General features: G+C 48.4%; 3 protein-coding genes across 3 annotated transcripts in view; 1 reads left to right on the top strand and 2 right to left on the bottom strand.

The window, feature by feature from the left end:
- Positions 1-2545, top strand: part of REV3L (REV3 like, DNA directed polymerase zeta catalytic subunit) — a 90117-nt gene extending 87572 nt beyond the window's left edge. Inside the window, exon 32 of the mRNA XM_068160545.1 lies at positions 1238-2545. Coding sequence (XP_068016646.1) covers positions 1238-1378 — 141 coding nt within the window. The 3' untranslated portion in view covers positions 1379-2545. The remainder of the gene's footprint in view (positions 1-1237) is intronic.
- A 221-nt stretch (positions 2546-2766) lies between these two features.
- Positions 2767-13157, bottom strand: MFSD4B (major facilitator superfamily domain containing 4B). The gene is made up of 4 exons (XM_068160546.1): positions 12975-13157; positions 12697-12865; positions 10049-10165; positions 2767-7262 (listed from the first exon to the last, which is right to left on the bottom strand). Exons 1-4 carry the CDS (start codon positions 13152-13154, stop codon positions 6016-6018), a joined length of 1713 nt encoding a protein of 570 aa, XP_068016647.1. The 5' UTR covers positions 13155-13157; the 3' UTR covers positions 2767-6015.
- A 1391-nt stretch (positions 13158-14548) lies between these two features.
- The window catches only part of SLC16A10 (solute carrier family 16 member 10), a 46076-nt gene continuing 40401 nt past the window's right edge, over positions 14549-20223 (bottom strand). Inside the window, exon 6 of the mRNA XM_068160544.1 lies at positions 14549-19344. Within this exon, the coding sequence (XP_068016645.1) occupies positions 19109-19344 (236 nt within the window). The 3' untranslated portion in view covers positions 14549-19108. The remainder of the gene's footprint in view (positions 19345-20223) is intronic.

Below are 20223 nucleotides of genomic sequence, written 5' to 3'. Positions count from 1 at the left end.
GGCAAAGCCTGGGATCACCTTCTAGTCAGTGTTTGGTGACTCAGCCCCTCAGCAAGAGCGTTGAAGGTGCACAGATCCTTTACAGCTGAAATTTTTGCTCCTCCCAGAGTATAAACCTGCTGGAGCCAGCAGAAAACTGATTAGAACAGTTGTTTGTCCATTATTTTTAAATGCACTTTAAAAGTACATGCCACAGATGAAGGCCATGGACTTCTCCCCTCTGCACAAACTGAACTTTAAGTGTCTTGAGTACTTTGGACTTGGCAGTGCTGGATTATCAGTTGGACTTGATGGTCTTAGAGATCTATGGTTCTGTGATTCCATCAGTACCATTTAGTTTCATCCCTTGCATTCAAACCAGCCACAGCCTCTTTCAAAAGAACTAAGGCAGACATTTCTGAGGTTCTTCTGGTGGCTACAAACCCTTTAAATCCTGTTGCTTTTGGTCACAGGTGCTGGTCAGAGGGGCTGCCTGTGGGACTTGGCTGAGAGGGGCAGCTCCAGCTTTGAGTTTCTGGTCTGATGCAGGTCTGGCTGATAGGGTCACTGGTGCCCAAGTCATTTTAACATGGAAAGAACTCATTTTAAAAGCCAAGGACATGAACAATTTCTAAGTTTTTGGAAAAGGCAGATCCTGGAGAGGATTAAAAATCAGAGAGCAAAGCAGAGGCCTTTAGTTTTCTCAAGGAAGAAGCTGCCTTGGGAAAATCTGTGCCTGCTGTGCTATTTTATTGTCAGGTACCTCATGCTGAAAGCAGTTTCAAGCAGCATTTACTTAACAGAGTTCTGTGACCAAGAGCAGCAGATCCTGCATGCCCTGTGTATATTTATCTTCCCTGGGATTGACTTGGAAAGCAAAACTCTTAATTGAAGCTTATCCTGAATCAGGAGTAGTTTGAGCAAGTCCCTTTGCTGTGCAGAGTAGCAGTTTGTCTTTTTTCTGTAGGAAACTTTGATAGAGGGGAGGTTCAGCAGCAGCAGAGAACTGCCCCACTTAAAGCCACGCAGCTCACCTGGCTTTCCCAAGGGAATTTAATCAGCATGATGGGACCCAAGCTGTGCAGGCTTTGCCCAGTGTGTGGGTGGGCAACGCCCACCACTCAGGCACTGGCAGCAGGAACAGAGCTCCTCTGGCTCCCTCCATGCTGGGGAAGGGCTTGGTGCTAGCAGTGCTGCCCTGGGCACTCTGCTTGGGTGCAGCTTCCATTAACCTGTTTTGCTTCTCCCCTGCCACCAGATATGCAAGAACTGCACAGGCTGCTTCGACCGACAGATCCAGTGTGTGTCCCTCAACTGCCCAGTGCTTTTCAAGCTCTCCAGAGTCAGCAGAGAACTGTCAAAGGCGCCGTACCTTCGCCAGCTACTTGACCAGTTTTAAATGCTCTGTGTTACAGGATTCCAGGTGCTAATTTTTTCCCTTCAGTGTTTACCACACTAAGACTATTGTGCATGGTGCTTTTTTCAAGTCTCATCTAGTCCAGGATTTCCATGTTAACTGTGGGGTTTATCATCTGAAGAACAAGGGCCGCTCACCCTAACCGCGTTACGCAAACCCTCCGCCACCTATCGGTCTAGGAGTAGCTCACTTTCGAAGATGTACAAATTTCTGCTCTCTCTCTCTCTCTCCCCCCCTCTGTCTCTCCCATGTTTCTAACATCCTGTTTTCTAATGCTGATGTTGAAATAGCTCTGTGTGACATCTTGTAAATCCATTTCCAAGTAGAAGTCAAGTCAGGTTTACTTCCTGGAGGAAGGAGCACTGCAAACCTCTGGAAAGGCTAAGCCCCTTGGTGTGTGTTCTGGACCCGTCGGTGTCAAGCCCTGTGACTCTTCCCTGCTCTCCAGTCATCCACTTTATAATTTTGTCTGCGGACTCTTTTGTAAATACACTTTTTTACTTTTCAAACAACTGAGTAAAAATAAGAATAATAATAATTGATGATGATGCTGATGATGCTGATGACGTGCAATGACTTTTATACAGATAATTTTAAAGTGGGTTGGTATAATCTCCTCCTGAGTTCGGCTCGACTCCAAGTAGGTTGTTCCTTTGAGCAGACTGTGCAAGCAGTAGTACCATGTGTAGCATTTTGAACCCTTATTTTCTACAGATTGCTGTCTTGCTTTAGCTATTAATGGGGCATTGTGAGGAACTGTGCAAAGACATTTTTGTTACAAACCTGTGGGACTGTTGCAATACTTTAAAATATAAAATTTTATTCAGTTTTGGGTTTGGTTTTTGGGTTTGGTTTGGTTTGGTTTTTTTTGGCTTGTTTTTGTATAGACATTTCTATTGCTTCTAAATATGCTTAAAATATTTTCTTTCCTTATGTACTGTACAGTTAAATCTTATTTGCCACCATCTTGACAAAATGTGTATTTAGAATATTTGTATAACTGTATAAAAATGGAGAAGGAATTATGTGGTCAGTGCATTGTTTTCTAAACTGGAAATCATTTTGTTTTAGAAGTTAATAATGGAAACCATATTAAAAGTTGAATAAAATGATATGGTAAAAAGGAGCCAGGTGGTCTGTGTCGCCCCTCAGCTGCAGGCACCTTTGCTTCCCCCCTCTGGCACGCACACACTAACACACGAGTCAGCTCAGCTCAGGGAAGAGTTAAGAATCCACGATTCTGTTTCCAGCTTAAGCTCTGGGATCTAAAACCTATCAATTCTCAGAGGCCTTCACCAAATTAGGATACACTTCCAGGTCTCCATTAGCCAAAACAAGAGTCAGTCTGAATTTAAGAAGGTCACAATAGCTTTGAAAAATAGAACAAAGCTTTATTTTCATTAAGGAACCTGAGTGCCTTCTCTAGCTCACAATTTCTTACATTCAAGTACAAGTCAGTCTGAAATGTCAAATGATACAGTACCGTGGAAACCCCCACTGAGCAGAGTAAACACAAACAGACCAGCCCCAGACTGTGATGTAAACTAAAACAAACATCCAACCATCAAGGCACAAACCTCTGCCTCCTCTCACAGCCATCAGGTACAGGATAAAGTGCAAACACCAGGCTGGGGTCTGAGCGTGTGGCACCACCTAGCACGGAGCAGTGCTTCAGCTCTCACCAAAACCACTCCAGGCCAGGGCCTGCAAGAGCTCACCTTACCTTAATGCTGCAGGGACTGGGCAAGTGCTCCTCATCACCTCAGGCCCGGCTTGATGGCCAACAACAGGATTCTGAGTAACTCAGGTGTCTCAGCTGTGGACTGCAGTGCTTGTGCTCAACACAGAGATGACTTCTCTAGCATAAGCAAGGCAATGCTAAAGTAATAAGAGGTGACATCAGGTAAGCTCAACCCTAACACATCGCTCTCGGTGTTTAAGCTTGCTGGAGGATCTATAACTTAAAAGGCACTGTAAAGAGATCCTAATTTTATAATCTAGATGCCAAGAAGCAGTTTACTTGGGGAAGATATTTAAACATGTAAAAACCAACATTGTCTGAAAACAAGTACTGTGGAACACCAAGAGCTAGGAAAGCTGCAGCCTCTGAACAGGAAGGATGTCCAGAACTGTTGTGAGCTGGACTCAGTGCTGGAGATGTCCTAGATCTCTTTTAATCTCTAAACACTCCATTGTCATTAAAGGCAGCCCTTGCTACTAAAAACTTGTTCCTGTTGGCCCCTAAAAGCAAGTTTAGTGTTTCCAGTTTAAGGCCAGAACTAAGACCTCACTTACTCAGCAGTTAGATGTTCCCAAGGCCTCCAGGATCCTCCTGGGTAAGCCATGATTCTGCACAGCTCAAGGTATGAGTACCCCTGCTCTTTGCATCCTTTACCTTCTGGACATGGCTGCACTCACCTTGGCACTCCCAATGGCTGTTGCTCCATTCCTACTACTCAGCCTCCTGCTTTTAAGGGGGAAAACAAGGATGAAGTCAAATGGCTTGCTGCAGGAATTAATGCAGTAAAAAGCCTTCAGTCTTAGTTTTGCACAGTATTGTTACATTTGCTAGAACAGAAACACTAACTGTGTACACACACAGCAAGCAGGTAAGGTTCAAAGAGATTAGCACACACTTCCCAATGTGGCTTTCATTTGGTTTTCTGGCTCTCACTACTCACTTATGCAAGACATGTTGGCTGACCTTGTGTGCAGGACATTCCAACCTGGAATTACATTCCAAGAATCAGCAGATGAACTGGAGATTATTTAAAGTCTTCCTGGTTGCCAGGTGTGGTTCTTAAACCAATTTTCTGCTGGCAACACCATCTCTGCTTTGAGGAAACTGTTTGACATCACTCTCAGTTCAGGTAAAGCCTTTGGCCTGCTGCAGGGAGCTACTACAGAACCATTTCCCTGTCTTTCCTTGCTTGCCCTGCACCAAACACAGCTTCTCCCAAACTGATCTTGTGACCTGCCCTGAGGGGGCTGGGGAGCTCCTGCAGAATTAGAGCAGAAGCTGCTGTCACTCCCCATCACCAGCAGGATCCGTCCTTGCCCTCAGGCAACACCCCCCCACTGCAGTTAACTGCAGCATGCAGGGGGAGAAAGGGGAACAAGAAAGCTGAGGCAAAGCAGCCCTCAGCTGTGCCTGTGCCACACCACACCCTCTGCTGTCACAGCAAACCAACCACATCAGGCTGCAGGGACTTGGCTCCTGTCACACCCACCTGGGCCAGGATTTGGCCTGACACGTGAAACACCTTCACCATTCCATCAGGCAGAGAACCCTCCTGCAGCAAGTGAAATGAGGCCAGGTTTAAAGTGCAGGCTCCTGCACTGGAAAAGATGCCACAGAAGTGCAGATGGGAAAGTAGAATAGGGCAAAACCACACTGGCTTTGAAGTGCCAACAGCAGAGAGAGGGCTCAGAGGGAGGCTCTTCAAGGTGATGAGATCCAAAAAGATGATGCATTTTCACTACAAGTTGATTCCTGCTTCTTACTAACTCCTCAGAAGAAAGGAAAGAGCTGTAAGGTTCTGTGTTGCTCACTCAGGACAAGGGGGGAAAAAAAAACCAACACCACCCCACCCCCCAGTGCAAACACTGTGCTAGAAAATCCGAACTGCTTCACAAGGGAAACACCAATGAAAGTGCAAAGTGAAAACCCCACAGGGGCACATTCTGAGCACACAGCCTTACAAATGGAAAAAGTACTTAAGCTACAAAGTACCAGTAATTAAAATCACAAACAGGTGAGAGTGCTCTGCTTTGTCACCACTCTTTAACTGGTAAGTCAGAGCTAAGCATTAAAGCAGATTAACACCACCCATTGCCTACCCTTTCCCACACATCGCTTTTAACTGACCCAAAGGCAGGGCTGCAGCAGGGCTCCACCACACTTCTCTTCCTTTTTTTTCCCCCCTGACTGACAGCCATGGGGCATCACCTGAAAGCTGAGTTGATTTCCTGATTCACATCTCACAAACTTTCAAGGCAGCAGAAACATTGCCCTGTCACGAGATAAGAGAGCTCAGCCTCACAGATAAGAGGTTTCTCTCCTCCTTCGTGAGGAGGTAGTGGAGTCACCACCCCTGGAGGTGCTCACAAAGGGACTGGACGTGGCACTTGAAGCTACAGTTTAGTTAGTGGTGGGGTGTTGGGTGATAGGTTGGACTTGATCTCTGAGGTCTTTTCCAACCTGGTTGACTCTATGACATTTTGTGACAAAGCACCTCTGAACTGCACCCTCCAGCCGCTGCAAGAACCGAGTGCTCTGAGCAGCCCCCTCCTTTCCTAGGTACTTATTGCAGCAGCTATGAGTTAAATGCGGCCTCACATGGAGAAAACATCTCCTGTTCTGATCTTCAGAGCAGCCCAGGCATTCTGGCAGCGTCATGGCTTGAGCTGGATCAAGGTTACCTCACTCACACCTGTCCCTGTCATCGAGGACTCTGCCACTCACCAACACACCGCTGCAGATTGGCAATGAAAGGGGAGAGGGCTGGACAGAGGCAGAACTGAGCATGCCAAGCTCTGTGCCACCGAAGAAAGATTCAGAAGTCACTTAAGAACACCACAGTCCTACTGCATCGTCAAAGAGTCAGTCAGCTCTGACTTCAATCATGCTGCTCCTGGTCAGCATCCTCCTCTTGAGTCCCCGCGGAGCCATCAGCAACTGCAGGGGGAGTGTGCAACACACTGTCCAGAGAGGAACGCAGAGACACCTCAGCTGGTGAGTCCCCAGGTCTCTTCTGGGAGGTCTCTGCCACAGAGTCTCTCAGGCTCTTGTTCATTTCTATCGTCTCAAAGTCTGCTTCGTTCCACTCTGCCACATCCTCCTCATCCTCTTCGTCCTCGTTAGGCGAACTCGAGACTGACAACAGAGCCTTGCAGACCTCGCCCTCGTTCACCTCTTTGCGCTCACTCTTCGGGGGACACTTGGCCAATCTGTACATCAGAGGGAAGAGCAGGACGGTCATGGCAGAGGTGCCCAGGGCGGTGTACATCACCACGGGCACGTGGTGAAACCTGCCCTGCAGGTAGCCAACCACGGCCGGGATGCACATCTCGCCCAGCGAGGCGCCGACGACGAAGAACGAAGCTGCCTTGCCCTGCACCACTGTGTACTGCTCGACCCAGGAGATGCCGCTGGGGAAGACGGTGGCCATGGAGGCGCCGTAGATGGCGGTCCCCAGCCAGAGCGCGGCCCGGCGGCCGGCAAAGAACACCAAGCAGAAGGAGGAGACGGCAGAGCCCATGAGGCTCAGCACGATCATGGTGCCAGGGTACAGGCAAGTGGCACAGAAGATGGCCAAGGCTCTGCAGACCGCAAAGGCTCCCCAGAAGACGGAGTTCAGAGTGGCCGCTTCGCTGTCTTTCATCTCGGCAAAGACCTTGGCATAGGTGAATATGTAAGAGCCGTAGGTGACCTCTGCTCCCACGTAGAAGAGGAAGAAGAAGAAGAGGAGGCCAAGAAGAGCGTAGTGGTACCTGGCGTACACCTTCTTCTGCACAGAGGCCTGGGACTTCTCCTGAGCGGAGCTGGCCTTCGAGTACAGGACAAGAAAGAACACAGAAACTGCCAGCAGATAGGTGCCTATGACAATATAGGACCACAGAAAGTCTGCACTGAGGTGGTGCTGCGGCGCTGGTGCAGCTGTGGCAGCTGGGGCTGTCGGCACAGGCCTCAGGACAGACTGGTTTGCCTGCTCCGCCACGGGAGGGCCTGTCGAGTCGGAGCTCCCCAAGGCCATTTTAGCCAGGAGGGGAGCCAAAAATGCTCCCACGGCGAAGCTGAAGTGCAAGGCCTGCATGTGGGGCCCAGACTCTGCTCCCCACGTGCCGAGTATCAGCACGTTGCCACCTGCAGAGCAGAGAGAGGAGTCATCAGTCATTTCAGTCTGACACCAGATCACAGGAGGTTAGAGGTTGGAAGGGACCTCCAAAAGTCATCAACCCCCTCTGCCACAGCAGGACCACAGAATCCAGCACAGGTCACACAGGAACACATCCAGATGGGCCTGGAAAGGCTCCAGAGAAGGAGACTCCACAACCTCCCTGGGCAGCCTGTTCCAGAGCTCTGTGACCCTCACAGTGAAGAAGTTCCTCCTCATGCTGAGGTGGAACCTCCTGTGCTGGAGTTTACATCCATTGCCCCTTATCCTATCCCAGGGTGCAACTGAGCAGATCCTGTCCCTGTCTCGACCCTCAGATATTTATAAACATTTATTAAATCCCCTCTCAATCTTTTCTTCTCCAATGTGGTTTGAAGGAGACAAACCAAACCATCACCCCTACCACTGACTCCACTGGCAACACCACCAGCTTGAGCAAATGACATGTGCAGAACTGCAGGTCACTGAAATTCTGCCTGTCAGCACCTCAAACCCCCACCATCACTTGAGCTTTAGGAGTGCACTCACAGCAGGCAGAGCAAGGAGCTGGCAGTGCTATCATCCAGCAGCAATAGTCATACTTAACTGCTGCACCAGGGGAGGCTTAGGCAGGACGTGAGGAAAAATTTCTTCATCCAAAGGAGTTGTGAAGCCCTGGAACAGGCTGCCCAGGGAAGTGGTGAAGTCCCCATCCCTGGAGGTATTTAAAAGATGCTTAGGTGTGTTGAGGTTCAGTGGTGGGCCTGGCACTGCTGGCTTCATGGTTGGCCTCAATCTTACCTTGCAACCAAAACCATTCTACAGTTCTAACATGAGAGCCTGCAGCATTTCCCAGCCCCCCTGCAAAAGGGCAAAAGTAACTGCTGCTCCTTTCTGTAAGGGTTAAAGTCAACCACATGCAACACCAAGACTCCATGGCCTCATTAAACAGCATCCCAGGAAACATCAAACTTCAGCTGTCTCTGATGGTCTGGGACTACCCCAATTGACTTCACAAAAGCAGAAAGGGTCACAGCAATACCCCTGCAAAGGCCAAACTACAGCACCCTCAGATCGACAAGGATGCCAGAAAATAGCAACTCAGAGAATCACCTTTAAGTATTCCCTGAGAAGAGCACAGGAAAATAACAGCAATCAAATTCCTCTGCTGCAGCTCAGTGGCTTCTGCCTCTTGGCACTAACTCTTCCAAACAAACACAGTCACACTCTCCTGCTCCCTCTTAGTTTCTCCTCCTGCTGCTCCTGCTCAGGCTGGGAAGCCTCCCTGTCTAAAAGGTCTGACTTCCAAGCAGCACACCCAGCCACTGAAGGCATTTTCACAGCCAGACAATATTTCTAACCAAGTGCCATGGATCATGATCCTACAAGAGGCAGCAAATACACCTCTGTACTCAGGCCACTGAGCACAACCTATTCCATGCCAAGCCTTTTTTTTTTACTACTGGATCCTACCTCACTCCTTTTAGTGTTCTCAGAGCTCCCTCAAACTCTGCAGAGCCAGGGCAGAGAGCTCACATAGGCAGCCATCACTCCTCTGTGGTGCCCACCAGCCCAGCCACCAAAAGCAGGCCCTGGCTGGGACACTTCCAGAGCTGTCTGGGTAGCTTGCCTAACTCCTTAGCCAGTCCTTTCTCAAGAAGCTGTCTGAAGCTGCTCAGCAGTACCTTGCCAGCTAGTGAGTAACTACAGGCTCCCTCAGTAAGCCAGGAAGGTCAGGACACAACTGGGACATCACTGGAGAGGTGCCAGGCAAGTGACTGCCTGCTGCAGGCTCACCACCACCTTCTGCAGCAGCACCAGAGCACTCTAACTGTTCTGGGTTGCTCCCTGATGCCCACTTGCAAGTATGCCAGTGTCACCCACTCACCTCTAAGCAGGCTTTGATCTTTGGCCCTGGCCTCACCTCCTGACCCAAGCTACCTGCCACAGCCAGCCACCACTAACTCACCCTAAGCCATGCCCAAAGAAATCACTCCTGTGGGAAGTTCTTTCCCCTAGGTCTGGTATAAATGACCTTTCCACCAACCTCACCTCCAGACACCTGCTCTGCAGCCTCACTGGTACATCCATCTCCAGTAAGAAGCCTCTACCAAGAAAGTGATTTTGAACAGCTTTCCAGCAGAAGTGTTTTGGGTTATTTTCCAGGCCATCCACAGCAGGCACATGCCACAGAGTTACAGCTTGGAGAACAGAATCAATCTGTATTCCCAGACACCTAAGTGAGGCTGGCCAAGGGCTGCCAATATCCCTTACTCAGGGAGATGGATGCCATGGTGCTGCTGCAAGTGAGCTCTGGCAGCAAATGTCTGCTGTGAATCCCCCAATGGCTCCTAGCCAGCTGCAGGGAGGCAACTCTCCAAACAGCAGCTGTGAGAGTCTCTCAAACAGCAGGGCTTGCTCAGGACTAACTTAGCCCCAGCTGGCACCAGTGAAGCACAACCCCATCAGCTCCCTGTGGGTGAATAATGTGAAGGAAAGGCTGCTTAAAGCAAATGGAACACTGTTTACACCTGCTCACTGAAATGCAAATTGGTCTTCTCCAGGCAGCAAAAGACACCCAGCTCCACAGGCCCCAGGAGAAGGTCTGCTACAGAGACACAAACAGTGGAAGTCCCAGGAGCAGAATGATCCAAGAATCCCAGCCAGGTAAGACAGCTCCCCTCTATAAATTCAAACTGTGCCATGTGAAATACCAGCAGCTGCCTGAAGGTTCCAATTAGCTCATGAAGGAAGTATCTGAGTGTCTGGTCCTTACCTGTGTCCAGAACTCCCATGGCAGCTCCAATAACTGACATGAAGGCAGTCAGCAGCAGGGCTTCCTTACACCAGGGTATGGCAAAAAGACCAGCTGTGGTCCCAAACATGGATAATGCTGGGAAAGAAAACACAAACCTCAGTTTCTACAGCTCCTGTTTACACCACAGAAAAAGCAGGAAGCACAAATACTCTGAGAATTATGAGTTACAGATGATCCTAACAGGATGCCACCCAACCACTTCAATTCCTAATTGGCAGAAGCAGTTACAAGTTCAGCTGAATCAGTTTTCACTCAGAACAAAAGGGATTTCATCAGGAAAACTCTGGTCTGCTAAAGCTCCCTTGGCCAAGGGAGTAGCATCTGCTGCTAGAAGCCTTCTGCAGACTTTTGACAAAGCAGTGCTGCTTCTGCACATGGCTGATCAAGAATGTTACTCCACCATGAAAGAAGCAAACCACTGTCACAGAATCCTGGAATGGCTTAGGTTGGAAGGGAGCTCAGAGATCATCTCCTCCAACCTCCCTTACCACAGGCAAGGACACCTCTCAACCAGGCCTCATCCAGCCTGGCTATGAACACCCCCAGGGAGGAGGCATTGACAACCCCTCTGGGCAACCTACCACCAAGCCATTTCCCAGGCATTGCTGACAGACAGCTATCCCCTGTGACACCTCAGGAAAAGCAGCAAATACCAAGCTGTCTGCAGTTAACACTCACTTCCACAGCTGCACTATGGAAAGTAAAGTCTCAAATGCCAGACACAGACAACTTCAACTTAGCAGATGCACAAGGAAGCCAAAAGAAAGCAATTTCACAGGTGCCCTCAAGGAGAGGAATGGAGAACAGAGAGGAGACCAAAGACAGACATCTTAGAACAAGAACAAATAAGAACTGATCCAGGAAGATGAAGACAAGAAGAAGGGGAAAGGAGGAAAGAAGAGAGACATTTTATGATGGTCCTCAGGGGAGGCACAGTTCTGTCTGAATCTCTCCGAGAACAAGTACAGGAAGGACAAGAGTGAACCCTGATACCTGGTTCAGTCCCTGAAGTACAGGATGAAGGCACATAACTGCCATTACTGCACTGGAAAGGGAACAAAACAGAAGACAAGACTTCTGCTGTCACAGGTGAGCTCTGGGAACCTCCAACCGAACGAGACACTAACACAGCTCTAAAGAGAGCATTTCATGGCTGGATGCTGAGTGTGGCTCTTGGCAACCTGACAGCCAAGGAGCACAACTCTGCCAGGATGAAGGCAGCCCTGTGCCCCTACCTGAGAGTTTCCATGTGTCCACAAACTGCTAAGATGATCTTCCAGTGATAAAGCATTTTCAAAGCTAGGCAGCAACTGAGTAGCAAGCTTCCCCCATCACAAGTATTTAATGTTTTCCCACTGCCAGTAAGTTCTAATTTGGTTAAGGCCCTCCAGCCAAAACCCCAGCACTTCTCTCCAGCACACGAAGCTGATGAGCCTCAGGAAAGGGCAGGGCTCTACAAAGCTCTCCCCACAGAGCTGTGCCCCAGCAGGGCTGCAGGAAGTTTCTCTGTGAAGCCAGAAGAGTCTCCTCCGGTTGTGCACTTCAGTGACACTACAGAAGCTTGCAGGTTCCAGAGTGATCTATACCAAGCATGCTACTCACTACCAACCAAAACAAACCAAACAGCCCTACTTGCTTTTATTGCCTAACCAAAGGCACTTTTCAGTCAATTCAAACAGATTCTATGAGCTCAAGCCCAGTTACGGTGACCAACGAGGCCACCTCCCGGGGCACACCGCTGCACAGCAGCCTCTGGGCTTCACATGCTGCCAGCAAGAATAAACCTTTATTCTTTTATTTAGAATAAACCAAACCAGGTTGGAAGAGACCTTCAAGATCACTGTGTCCAACCCATCACCCAATCCAACCCACCCAAACAGCTAACCCATGGCACCAAGCACCCCATCAAGTCTCCTCCTGAACACCTCCAATGACGGCGACTCCACCACCTCCTTGGGCAGCCCATTCCAATAGGCAATCACTCTCTCTGTATAGAACTTCTTCTTAACATCCAGCCTGAACCTCCCCTGGCACAGCCCGAGACTGTGTCCTCTTGTTCTGGTGCTGGGTGCCTGGGAGAAGAGACCAACCTCTGCCTGTCTACAACCTCCCTTCAGGTAGTTGTAGAGAGTGATAAGGTCACCCCTGAGTCTCCTCTTCTCCAGGCTGAGCAAGCCCAGCACCCGGCCCGGCCCGGCCCGGCCCGGCGCACCGCCACGGCGAGCGGCCAGCACGAGCGCGGAGCACCGCCGCCGCGAGCCGCCCGCCCGAGCGCGGAGCCACCGCGAGCGGCCAGCACGAGCGCGGAGCCACCGCGAGCGGCCAGCACGAGCGCGGAGCCACCGCGAGCGGCCAGCACGAGCGCGGAGCCACCGCGAGCGGCCAGCACGAGCGCGGAGCCACCGCGAGCCGCCCGCCCGAGCGCGGAGCACCGCCGCCGCGAGCCGCCCGCCCGAGCGCGGCGCCCTCCCCGCTGCAGCCCCCCGGGGTCCCCGCAGCTCAGCACCACATAAACAAGCTCTTCGGCTGCAGGAGCCGAGGAGGCGCAGCCCCGGGCAGCTGCTGTCAGAGCCTTTTCCCCGGCGGGCGCTCGGCCCGGCACTCACCGATGAGGAGATGTGCGTTCATGCAGTCGAACAGCACGCCGCCGAGCACCGAGCCGCCCAGGTAGCCCAGGGACCGGCCCACGAAGATGAAGTAGATGTCGCTGACGTTCTTGCGGACGTTGGCGGCCAGATTGTCGAAGGTTGGCCCCAGCACCGCGATGCTCAGCCCCTGGAACACAGTTGGCAGTGGGGTGACCTCGCCCGCCACATCCCCCGCCTGCCCCAGCGGGGAAGAAGCCGCAGCTACCGGGCAGCTCCCGCCCGCTCCCTGCACTCACCAGCCCCAGGAAGGCCGCGCACAGGGCGGCGGAGATGCACCACCGCAGCGCGGCCCCCTCCCCGCTGCAGCGCCAGCTGCTGCCCACCACGGCCACCTCATCGGGCCGAAAGGGCTCCGCCGCATCTCCGGCGGCGGCACCGACGAACCGGACTTGCCTCCTCTGCTCAGCGCCGGCCATGGCGGCGTGCGCGGCTGAGGCGCGCCAGGCCCCGCCCGGCGGCGGCGGAGCGGCAGGGGCGGGCCCGGGCCCGCCAGGAAGGTGGAGGCGGGCGGGCTCCGCGCGCGGCAGCGCCAGGCTGAAGGGGCGCGTGAGGCTGATGGGCTGGGAGCCGCGGAGCGAGCTCGGGGCAGAACTGCGCCCGGCAGCGGGAGAAGCGCCCTGATAAACAGAACTCTCTTATCACACAACTCGTGCTATAGGACCTTTGAGACACAGAATCGCTCAGTTGCTCCCAGCTTCTGCGATAAAGGCCAGCCCTTAGCCCAAGGCCACCATGGCCATTAAACCATGTCCCAAAAGAGCATGGCTGCACCTTTTTGAACACCTCAGGGAAGGTGACTCCACCTCCCTGGGCAGCCCGGGCCAATGCATGACCACTCCTCCATTAAAGACATTTTTCCTACTTCCCCTGATGCAACTTGAGGCTATTTCATCTCATTCTATCACATCTTAGCATAAAAGATCTTTGTCTTCTACCTTGCTTGGGCCATGTCAAACTTAAAGCTTGCCAAGACAACCAGAGGAGCCAGCTCTGCCCTTAGCTCAGATGAAACCACTTTTTCTTGTGTACATTTCCACTGCTTGCTCTGAGCAGATTGCAGGCTGCTCAAAACACTTCATTACTGCTGTTGGGCAGAGAGCTGCTACTCTCTGTAACAAAGGCTTAAAAATGCAAATATAAGGAAGGTTAAAAAGGAAGTCTCACCACAGAAGGATAATTCCAAAGCTGGATTTTGTTTTGCTTTCCACGTTGTTCAGAACAGAAAGCGTGCTAAGAAGAGAATAGACATTGCATGCAGATTGCAGCATGCCTGCTCCTGGCAGAAGTGAGCATGTGTGTATGCAGCTTTTCTGTAAGCTTGATATTAAAACCCCAGAGTGGAAAACAGAGGGGATGAAATTTTCAGGCACATGTAACCCTGGAAGTCAGTGGTTCAGGCTTATAAATCATGGGTCTTAAAATGGATCATCGGTGCAATCAGAATAAGATTAGTTGTGCCACATGTGTTAATTTAGGAGTAAGCGTGGTGGGGACATTCCAGTCCCAGCACAGTGGTAACAAAACCTGTAATGACAAAAGCCTGCAGATGAGATTCAGTAATTACCAGAAAATAACAAAATTACTTTATAAAAAGTGACAAAGGAGGTGGTTGGGGCCCCGTCCCTGGGGGTGTTTAAGCCCAGGCTGGATGAGGCTCTGGCCAGCCTGATCTAGTGTGAGGTGTCCCTGCCCATGGCAGGGGGGTTGGAACTAGATGATCCTTGTGGTCCCTTCCAACCCTGACTGATTCTATGATACTAAGTTTTACAGCAGGACAAGACTTAAAATGATGCAAGCAGCAACAAATGGGGCACTTGGAGAACTACCATCTTTATTCTGAGCAATTTGAGACTGATCACAGTTACTTTAGCACCATGGAAAAAAAAATACCAACCATCAGACATTCATTTCTTACCCTTCTAACAAAGCAGAATTTCAAAGACTGGAGTTAAGGCTAGCAAAAACCAGGTCTCTTGATATCAAAAACATACAAAATAGGATGTCTATAAAGATACTTCAACATGTCTGTTATCAGTATTGGCACACGTTTTAGTATAAAATCACTCTTAGCATACATGGTTCTGAAACATTAAAAAATGGTGACACTATATATATATATATATATATAAGGCATGCTGAAAACATGCCAACATTTACATGAGTAGAAACTCACTGGCTGGCTGAACTGCAGTGCTGCTGTGTACTTCTTCCTCAGCTGTCTCCCACACTCCAGTGCTACAGTTCCTGTAGTTAGATGCAGAATGTGTCTACACCCTGCTCAAAATACATGGTATTTATAAATACCTACACACACACTCTTCTATCAGAGCTGACCCTCTGAGAGAAGAGTTAAGATCCCTAAAAGTCAGCTTCCAGAACACTTCCTGCTCCCCAGAAAGGATTCTGGGCCCCAGGCAAGGCAACACCTCTGCTCCCTGCTCCAGGAGGACAGCTGAGCCCCTCCACATGGGCTCCCCACAGCAAGCAGGGAGCTGCCCCGTGCCAGCACTATGAGAACCCAGCAGCTTAAGCTAACCCATAAGGATGACCCTAGGGATGGTACCATTGACTCCCATCCTTAGATACTTCCTTTGGGGCTTCAAGGAAGCATCTCCTGTCCCTTTGGCAAAGAAATAGAGCAGGTAATTTTTGTTTTGAAAAGGTAGTGTCTGTGTTTTAGGTCATAAGCATGTGATCAAAGCATTCATCTAGTCTGTGAGAAAACTGCCTTCAGCCCTCTTGTGAGCTGACTCAACCTCACACTCCCCACTTCACAACAGCTTGCCTAGCCTGTCAGGCTATGGCTATGCAAAGTTTAATGCAGGGAAGATGTTTGGGAAGAGAAGGCTGAAAATTACTATCATGGATGGTATGCATCAGCTCTGCCAATCCAGTGTCTCCAAAGGGAAGGGGGGAATGGATATGCCCAGACCTTGCGCATCAAAACCCCCAAAAAAGTTACCTACCTCATCTGATACCACATATACCCTGAAGGATGGCCACAGAATGGCTGTTATTTGACCTGAGTGAGCAGTTTTGGAAGATCCCTAAATGGTTACCAAAAATAAACTTTTAAAAGCGTTAATGCTGAACATTTCTTCTGAAGCTTCCCCTGCGGAGAACATTAGGCTCTCTAGAACAAAGACTCTCTTTCTAGAATGACAGAGCAATGTCTGCTCAAAAGGACATTGCTTCTTTAGATGTCCTATCACATACTCTGCTCTCAAGAGGGACACATCTCAATGATTTAAAAGAGTTTTATTCAACTAAGCAATATTGTAACTTCAGAATCTCTCTCCTCCCCACCCCAAGATTACATCTGGCATTAATTAGGTCAAGTCTCTCAAGAGCAGGTTTTTCACAACTAAGAGTTAAATTATCACAAATGCTTATTTGCATCTACTCAAACTGAACATTAGGTGACTTTCTCTCTCCTAGCTTTCAGAAGGGCAACCTTTCCTGCATTCTGCAGCTAAGTAGTTGCTATTTGGCTTTGGGGCTTTGTGTTTTGGTTTCTCTCTTTTAAAGGGAGACAGCTTACCTTGTTTATAAAACATCAGGGCATACAGAACCCTGTAGATCTCAAGTTACCCAATGCTTAGGTAGCCTCACTGCTAGCAATCTGAACTTCACTTTCATTTTCAATGCATCTCACCAAGCTTTAGGACATAATCCAATAAAGAGAACTTTTTTCAACACACACACACACACACCTGGATAAAGCCAACAGTAAAGATGCTAACAGAATTCTTAAGCATTCATTTACTTTTAGACAGTTCTGTTTGTCTGCTTTCCAATGTTAGCATTGCTGTGAAACAAGCCCTGGCAGCAGAAATAGGTTCCTAATACCAAAATCATCGCACCAGCAGAGCTCCCTTACCCTTACCTCTGCTTCCCTCTGCTCTGACATCCCCTTCACTAGCTGGTTCAATGAGAGCAGGCCACTCCTGAAAAGTTACTCACTCCTCACACCCTCCTCCTGGGGCCTCTGGGTTTCTTTTGGGGTTTTTTAATGCCATCTTTCATATCTGTGAGCATAATTTACATTTCTAGTTACTCAAATACGAAAGTTCAGATTTTTATGTGCAGAAACATTTTGGAAAGGCATGGCAATAATTAGTCCATGCTACTGTTACACTATTTCTGTATCATTTCTAAAGGGGAGTTATTTTATATGCTCTCCCAGAGAATTTATAGAGGTACAGAGCAGCCAGTCAGGAAGATGCCACAATCACATCAAGACACCTGGTCACCGTGATTTCAAACTGCACCAGTGCTAAACAGCAGCCTTGGTTTTGGCTAAACACTCAGAACTGAAGCACATGAAATGTCAGATCTGTGATGAACACCCATTTCTCAAAGCACACACTTACTCAACACCTTTTGCATTGCCCAAGTAAAGATAATACTGATCAGCAACTCCTACAGAAATACTCCAGACAAGAGCAGCACAGGCTGGTGTTTGTAATGAAGGCAGCACTTTGTGGTTGTTTTAATTAACACCACCATGGATTTAAGTTACATTTGTAGAGGTACTTATGAGGTGCAGAAGCACAAGTCCTGGTGAACCTAAAGGGACCCCTGTTTTACACATTGGTTGGTTGGAGTTCTTTTCCCCACCTCCATGTCCCTTCCATACACTAACATTTTAAACCTCACTCATGTAAAGCAAGGATTGAAATTCTGCAATACAAAAGAGAAAGGCATAGACTTTGGCCTCCAGTAATCAGGATGCTTTGCATGATTATGTTTTAAGGACTTTCAGTCAATAGGTGTAAACATTCTATGCTATAATATTGCTAATATGTTTGATATCACACGTGCACATGGGCTGAGCAATTTGCTACAACTCCAGACAAAGGAAAATAAAGAAGACAACAAAAATTACCCTTTTAAAGCAGTATGCCTCCATGGGTTTTGTACAGAAGTATTGTCACTAATTAAGCAAATGCACTTGAAAGTGCATTTTGTCTTCAGATCACATTTAGTTTGCTCTCAGCTATGTCAATCCTAAAGGAAAGCAGAATTATTGGCATTGAATGGACTTGAAAGAAAGAATTATTCAGCACTCCACAGCATTGCTCATCCATACCCACAAATAAACAATGTGCTCAGAAGTGTTTCATGATAAACTGAAAAGCAGCCTTTTCATCCCAAATGCTTTCAAATACTTCTCAGAGAGAGGCTTTCAGAAACACCTGCTTGACAAACAGTGCATAACACCCAAGAATATGCAATGAATGGAGCCAGGTGGTTGGCATCTTAGGCAAGAGATAGGACATGCAAAGACATTTCTTGGTTTGAATAGAATTGAACACAGCTATAAAGACCTGTAATATACCTGCATGGTCACTTAGTGCAAAAATACTTCATTGCTGAATGGCATTTTAATAGCTTGTGTATTCCCATGTTAAAAAACAACTTATTGCACTTAGAATGTATCCTTTAAAGCTGTCTTGGTTTCAAGAATAATAACAAAAAAAGAACCTAGACAAATACAACAGAGTAGTTTGCAACTTAGTCTAACTCACAATACTGCTCCAAAGTGTTACTGTCAGTACAGTTTCCAAGCTATTAGCTAATTCTGAGGTCTAGCTGAAAAAGAAATGTACACAAAGACATCAATAGCATTGCCTTCACCTCATTTAAGCAGCTCTCCACAACCTATCATTCAGCAGCTTTACACCCGAAGGTGTGCACTCACAGCTTAGTTTGCTCACACTTGTGCCCATCCCAAACGTCATCCTGAATGTTCTCTCTTTTGGCTACTGTGAAAAGGTGAATGCAAAGCAGGTGAATGTTTTAAGCAAACTGAGCAGGCTGGGGTAACCAGAGAAAATAAAACAGGTGTTTAATAATTTAGCTTTCTAATGCAAACTGATTTCAGCAAGAGTTCAGGGGATCCAAAAGACGAATATCCCTGTTCCTGATATAGAATTGTAAAACACTGTAAAAGAGCAGGAGGAGCTTCAACACACAAATCAGTCAGAAGAGCTACTACATTTTTCCAGTCTAAACACCTACAGGTGGTGCCTGTGATTGAAGAATCCTGGGTCAGTGAAGCAAACACATCCACACTTCCAGAAAGAGGTTCTGATGAGTTAGAGGAATACTCTCTCCACACACAGCATCACCACACACGTACACACCAATGCTACAAAACTTCAAATACTCGGAACACGTGGCTGGGAATCAAACTCAACAGCTCATCCAAAACCAAAAAGAAGTCCAATGGTATAAAAGACTCTTAGAGCAGTTCTGCAATTTGAGCAACAGTCCATGATCTCTTCAGCATCACAGAGCATCTTCCAAAAGATACAATTCTGCCTTCTGTAGAAGAAGGTTGGGCTGGTATGGAGAAAAGAAAGCATCAAAAGCCAGATTCCATCTCTTTGACTGACTTGGCTGTAGTGTCTGACACCAAAGTGCTTTCATTGTCCAGCATTTTCTCAGTAGTTTCTCCATCAAGAGGTTTGGCTCTTTCTTTTAACTTCTGCCTTTCATGGACCCAGGGGATAAAACACAATATAGCTCCACCAATGATGGGAGGGACACCCGCCAGGTAGAAGGCTACGTCATAGGTGCCCAGGTGATCACGCAGCAAACCTGGGAAGACAAGAAAGTTACACCTGATGAACAACAAGGCCTCAGAAATCTGCAGAAAACAAGTCTTCTCTTGGGCTTCTGAAACTTCACAGCTGGCACAGGTTATTATAACCACTCATCCAACTGCCTGATGGCCAGAGCTGTGTATGTATGGGCAGAAAGGTATTCCAGAGCTGACTTGACTCCAAGTATCAAAGAACTCTGTCACATCTCAGCTGCTGAGCTACCACCCATCATTAAGAACAAGCATCACATTTCCTCTTTGAAAGTTGCTCATGTCAGCTTCCCCAGCACTTGAATCTTGCAATGAGTTGGAGAAATTATTCCTGTTTTGGTAACAGCTGTCTTTGATCAAGATGCCTCTTACTCTAGATACACTGCATTGCTGGGAGCCTCTTATTAGAGGTGTTTTGCAGCAGTTTCCTCTGGTTGCTCTCTCAAAACTCCTCCCAGTTATCAAATTCTACTTGAGTATTGGTAGCTGTGGTAGCATACCCAGATCAAGACCACCAGGTTGTTCTAGCATTAATGTTTTGTTCTTTACAACGCTGCACAGTTCAGTTACACCTCACTACATATCCTTCAGTAGCACTCACAAGACCTTAGGGTACATTGCTATTTAAAAATCAGTGGTAAGGATTATAGCTTAAGCTCTTTCCATGTTCCAAAGGACTTCCAGTTTTCATCTTCAAACCCTGTCCTTTGTCAGTCCCCCAAAGAATGAAAAGAGCCGATGTCCTCACTTATAAGAAGCATTGGAAGTGACAGGAGCTTTCATCCTATCTTTTCTGCATGAGCAGAGTCCAATTTCACATTCTAGTTTGGGGTCCTCTTCTAACAAAACCAACATAGATGCTGTCACCTCAACAGCATGGAAAG

This window comes from Melanerpes formicivorus, unplaced genomic scaffold, assembly GCF_026170545.1.
Source record: "Melanerpes formicivorus ecotype bairdi unplaced genomic scaffold, bMelFor1.0.p_v2 SCAF_50, whole genome shotgun sequence".
Classification (NCBI taxonomy): domain Eukaryota; kingdom Metazoa; phylum Chordata; class Aves; order Piciformes; family Picidae; genus Melanerpes; species Melanerpes formicivorus.
This window is presented reverse-complemented; position numbering and strand designations above follow the sequence as displayed.

Bases quoted from the DNA above. Each gene is read 5' to 3' on its own strand.
- MFSD4B (XM_068160546.1), bottom strand. From the start codon at position 13,154: ATGGCCGGCGCTGAGCAGAGGAGGCAAGTCCGGTTCGTCGGTGCCGCC. The intron at 10,166-12,696 runs GTGAGTGCCGGG...TTTCTTTCCCAG, and splicing joins GAACGCACATCTCCTCATCG to CATTATCCATGTTTGGGACC. The intron at 7,263-10,048 runs GTAAGGACCAGA...TCTGCTCTGCAG, and splicing joins CATGGGAGTTCTGGACACAG to GTGGCAACGTGCTGATACTC.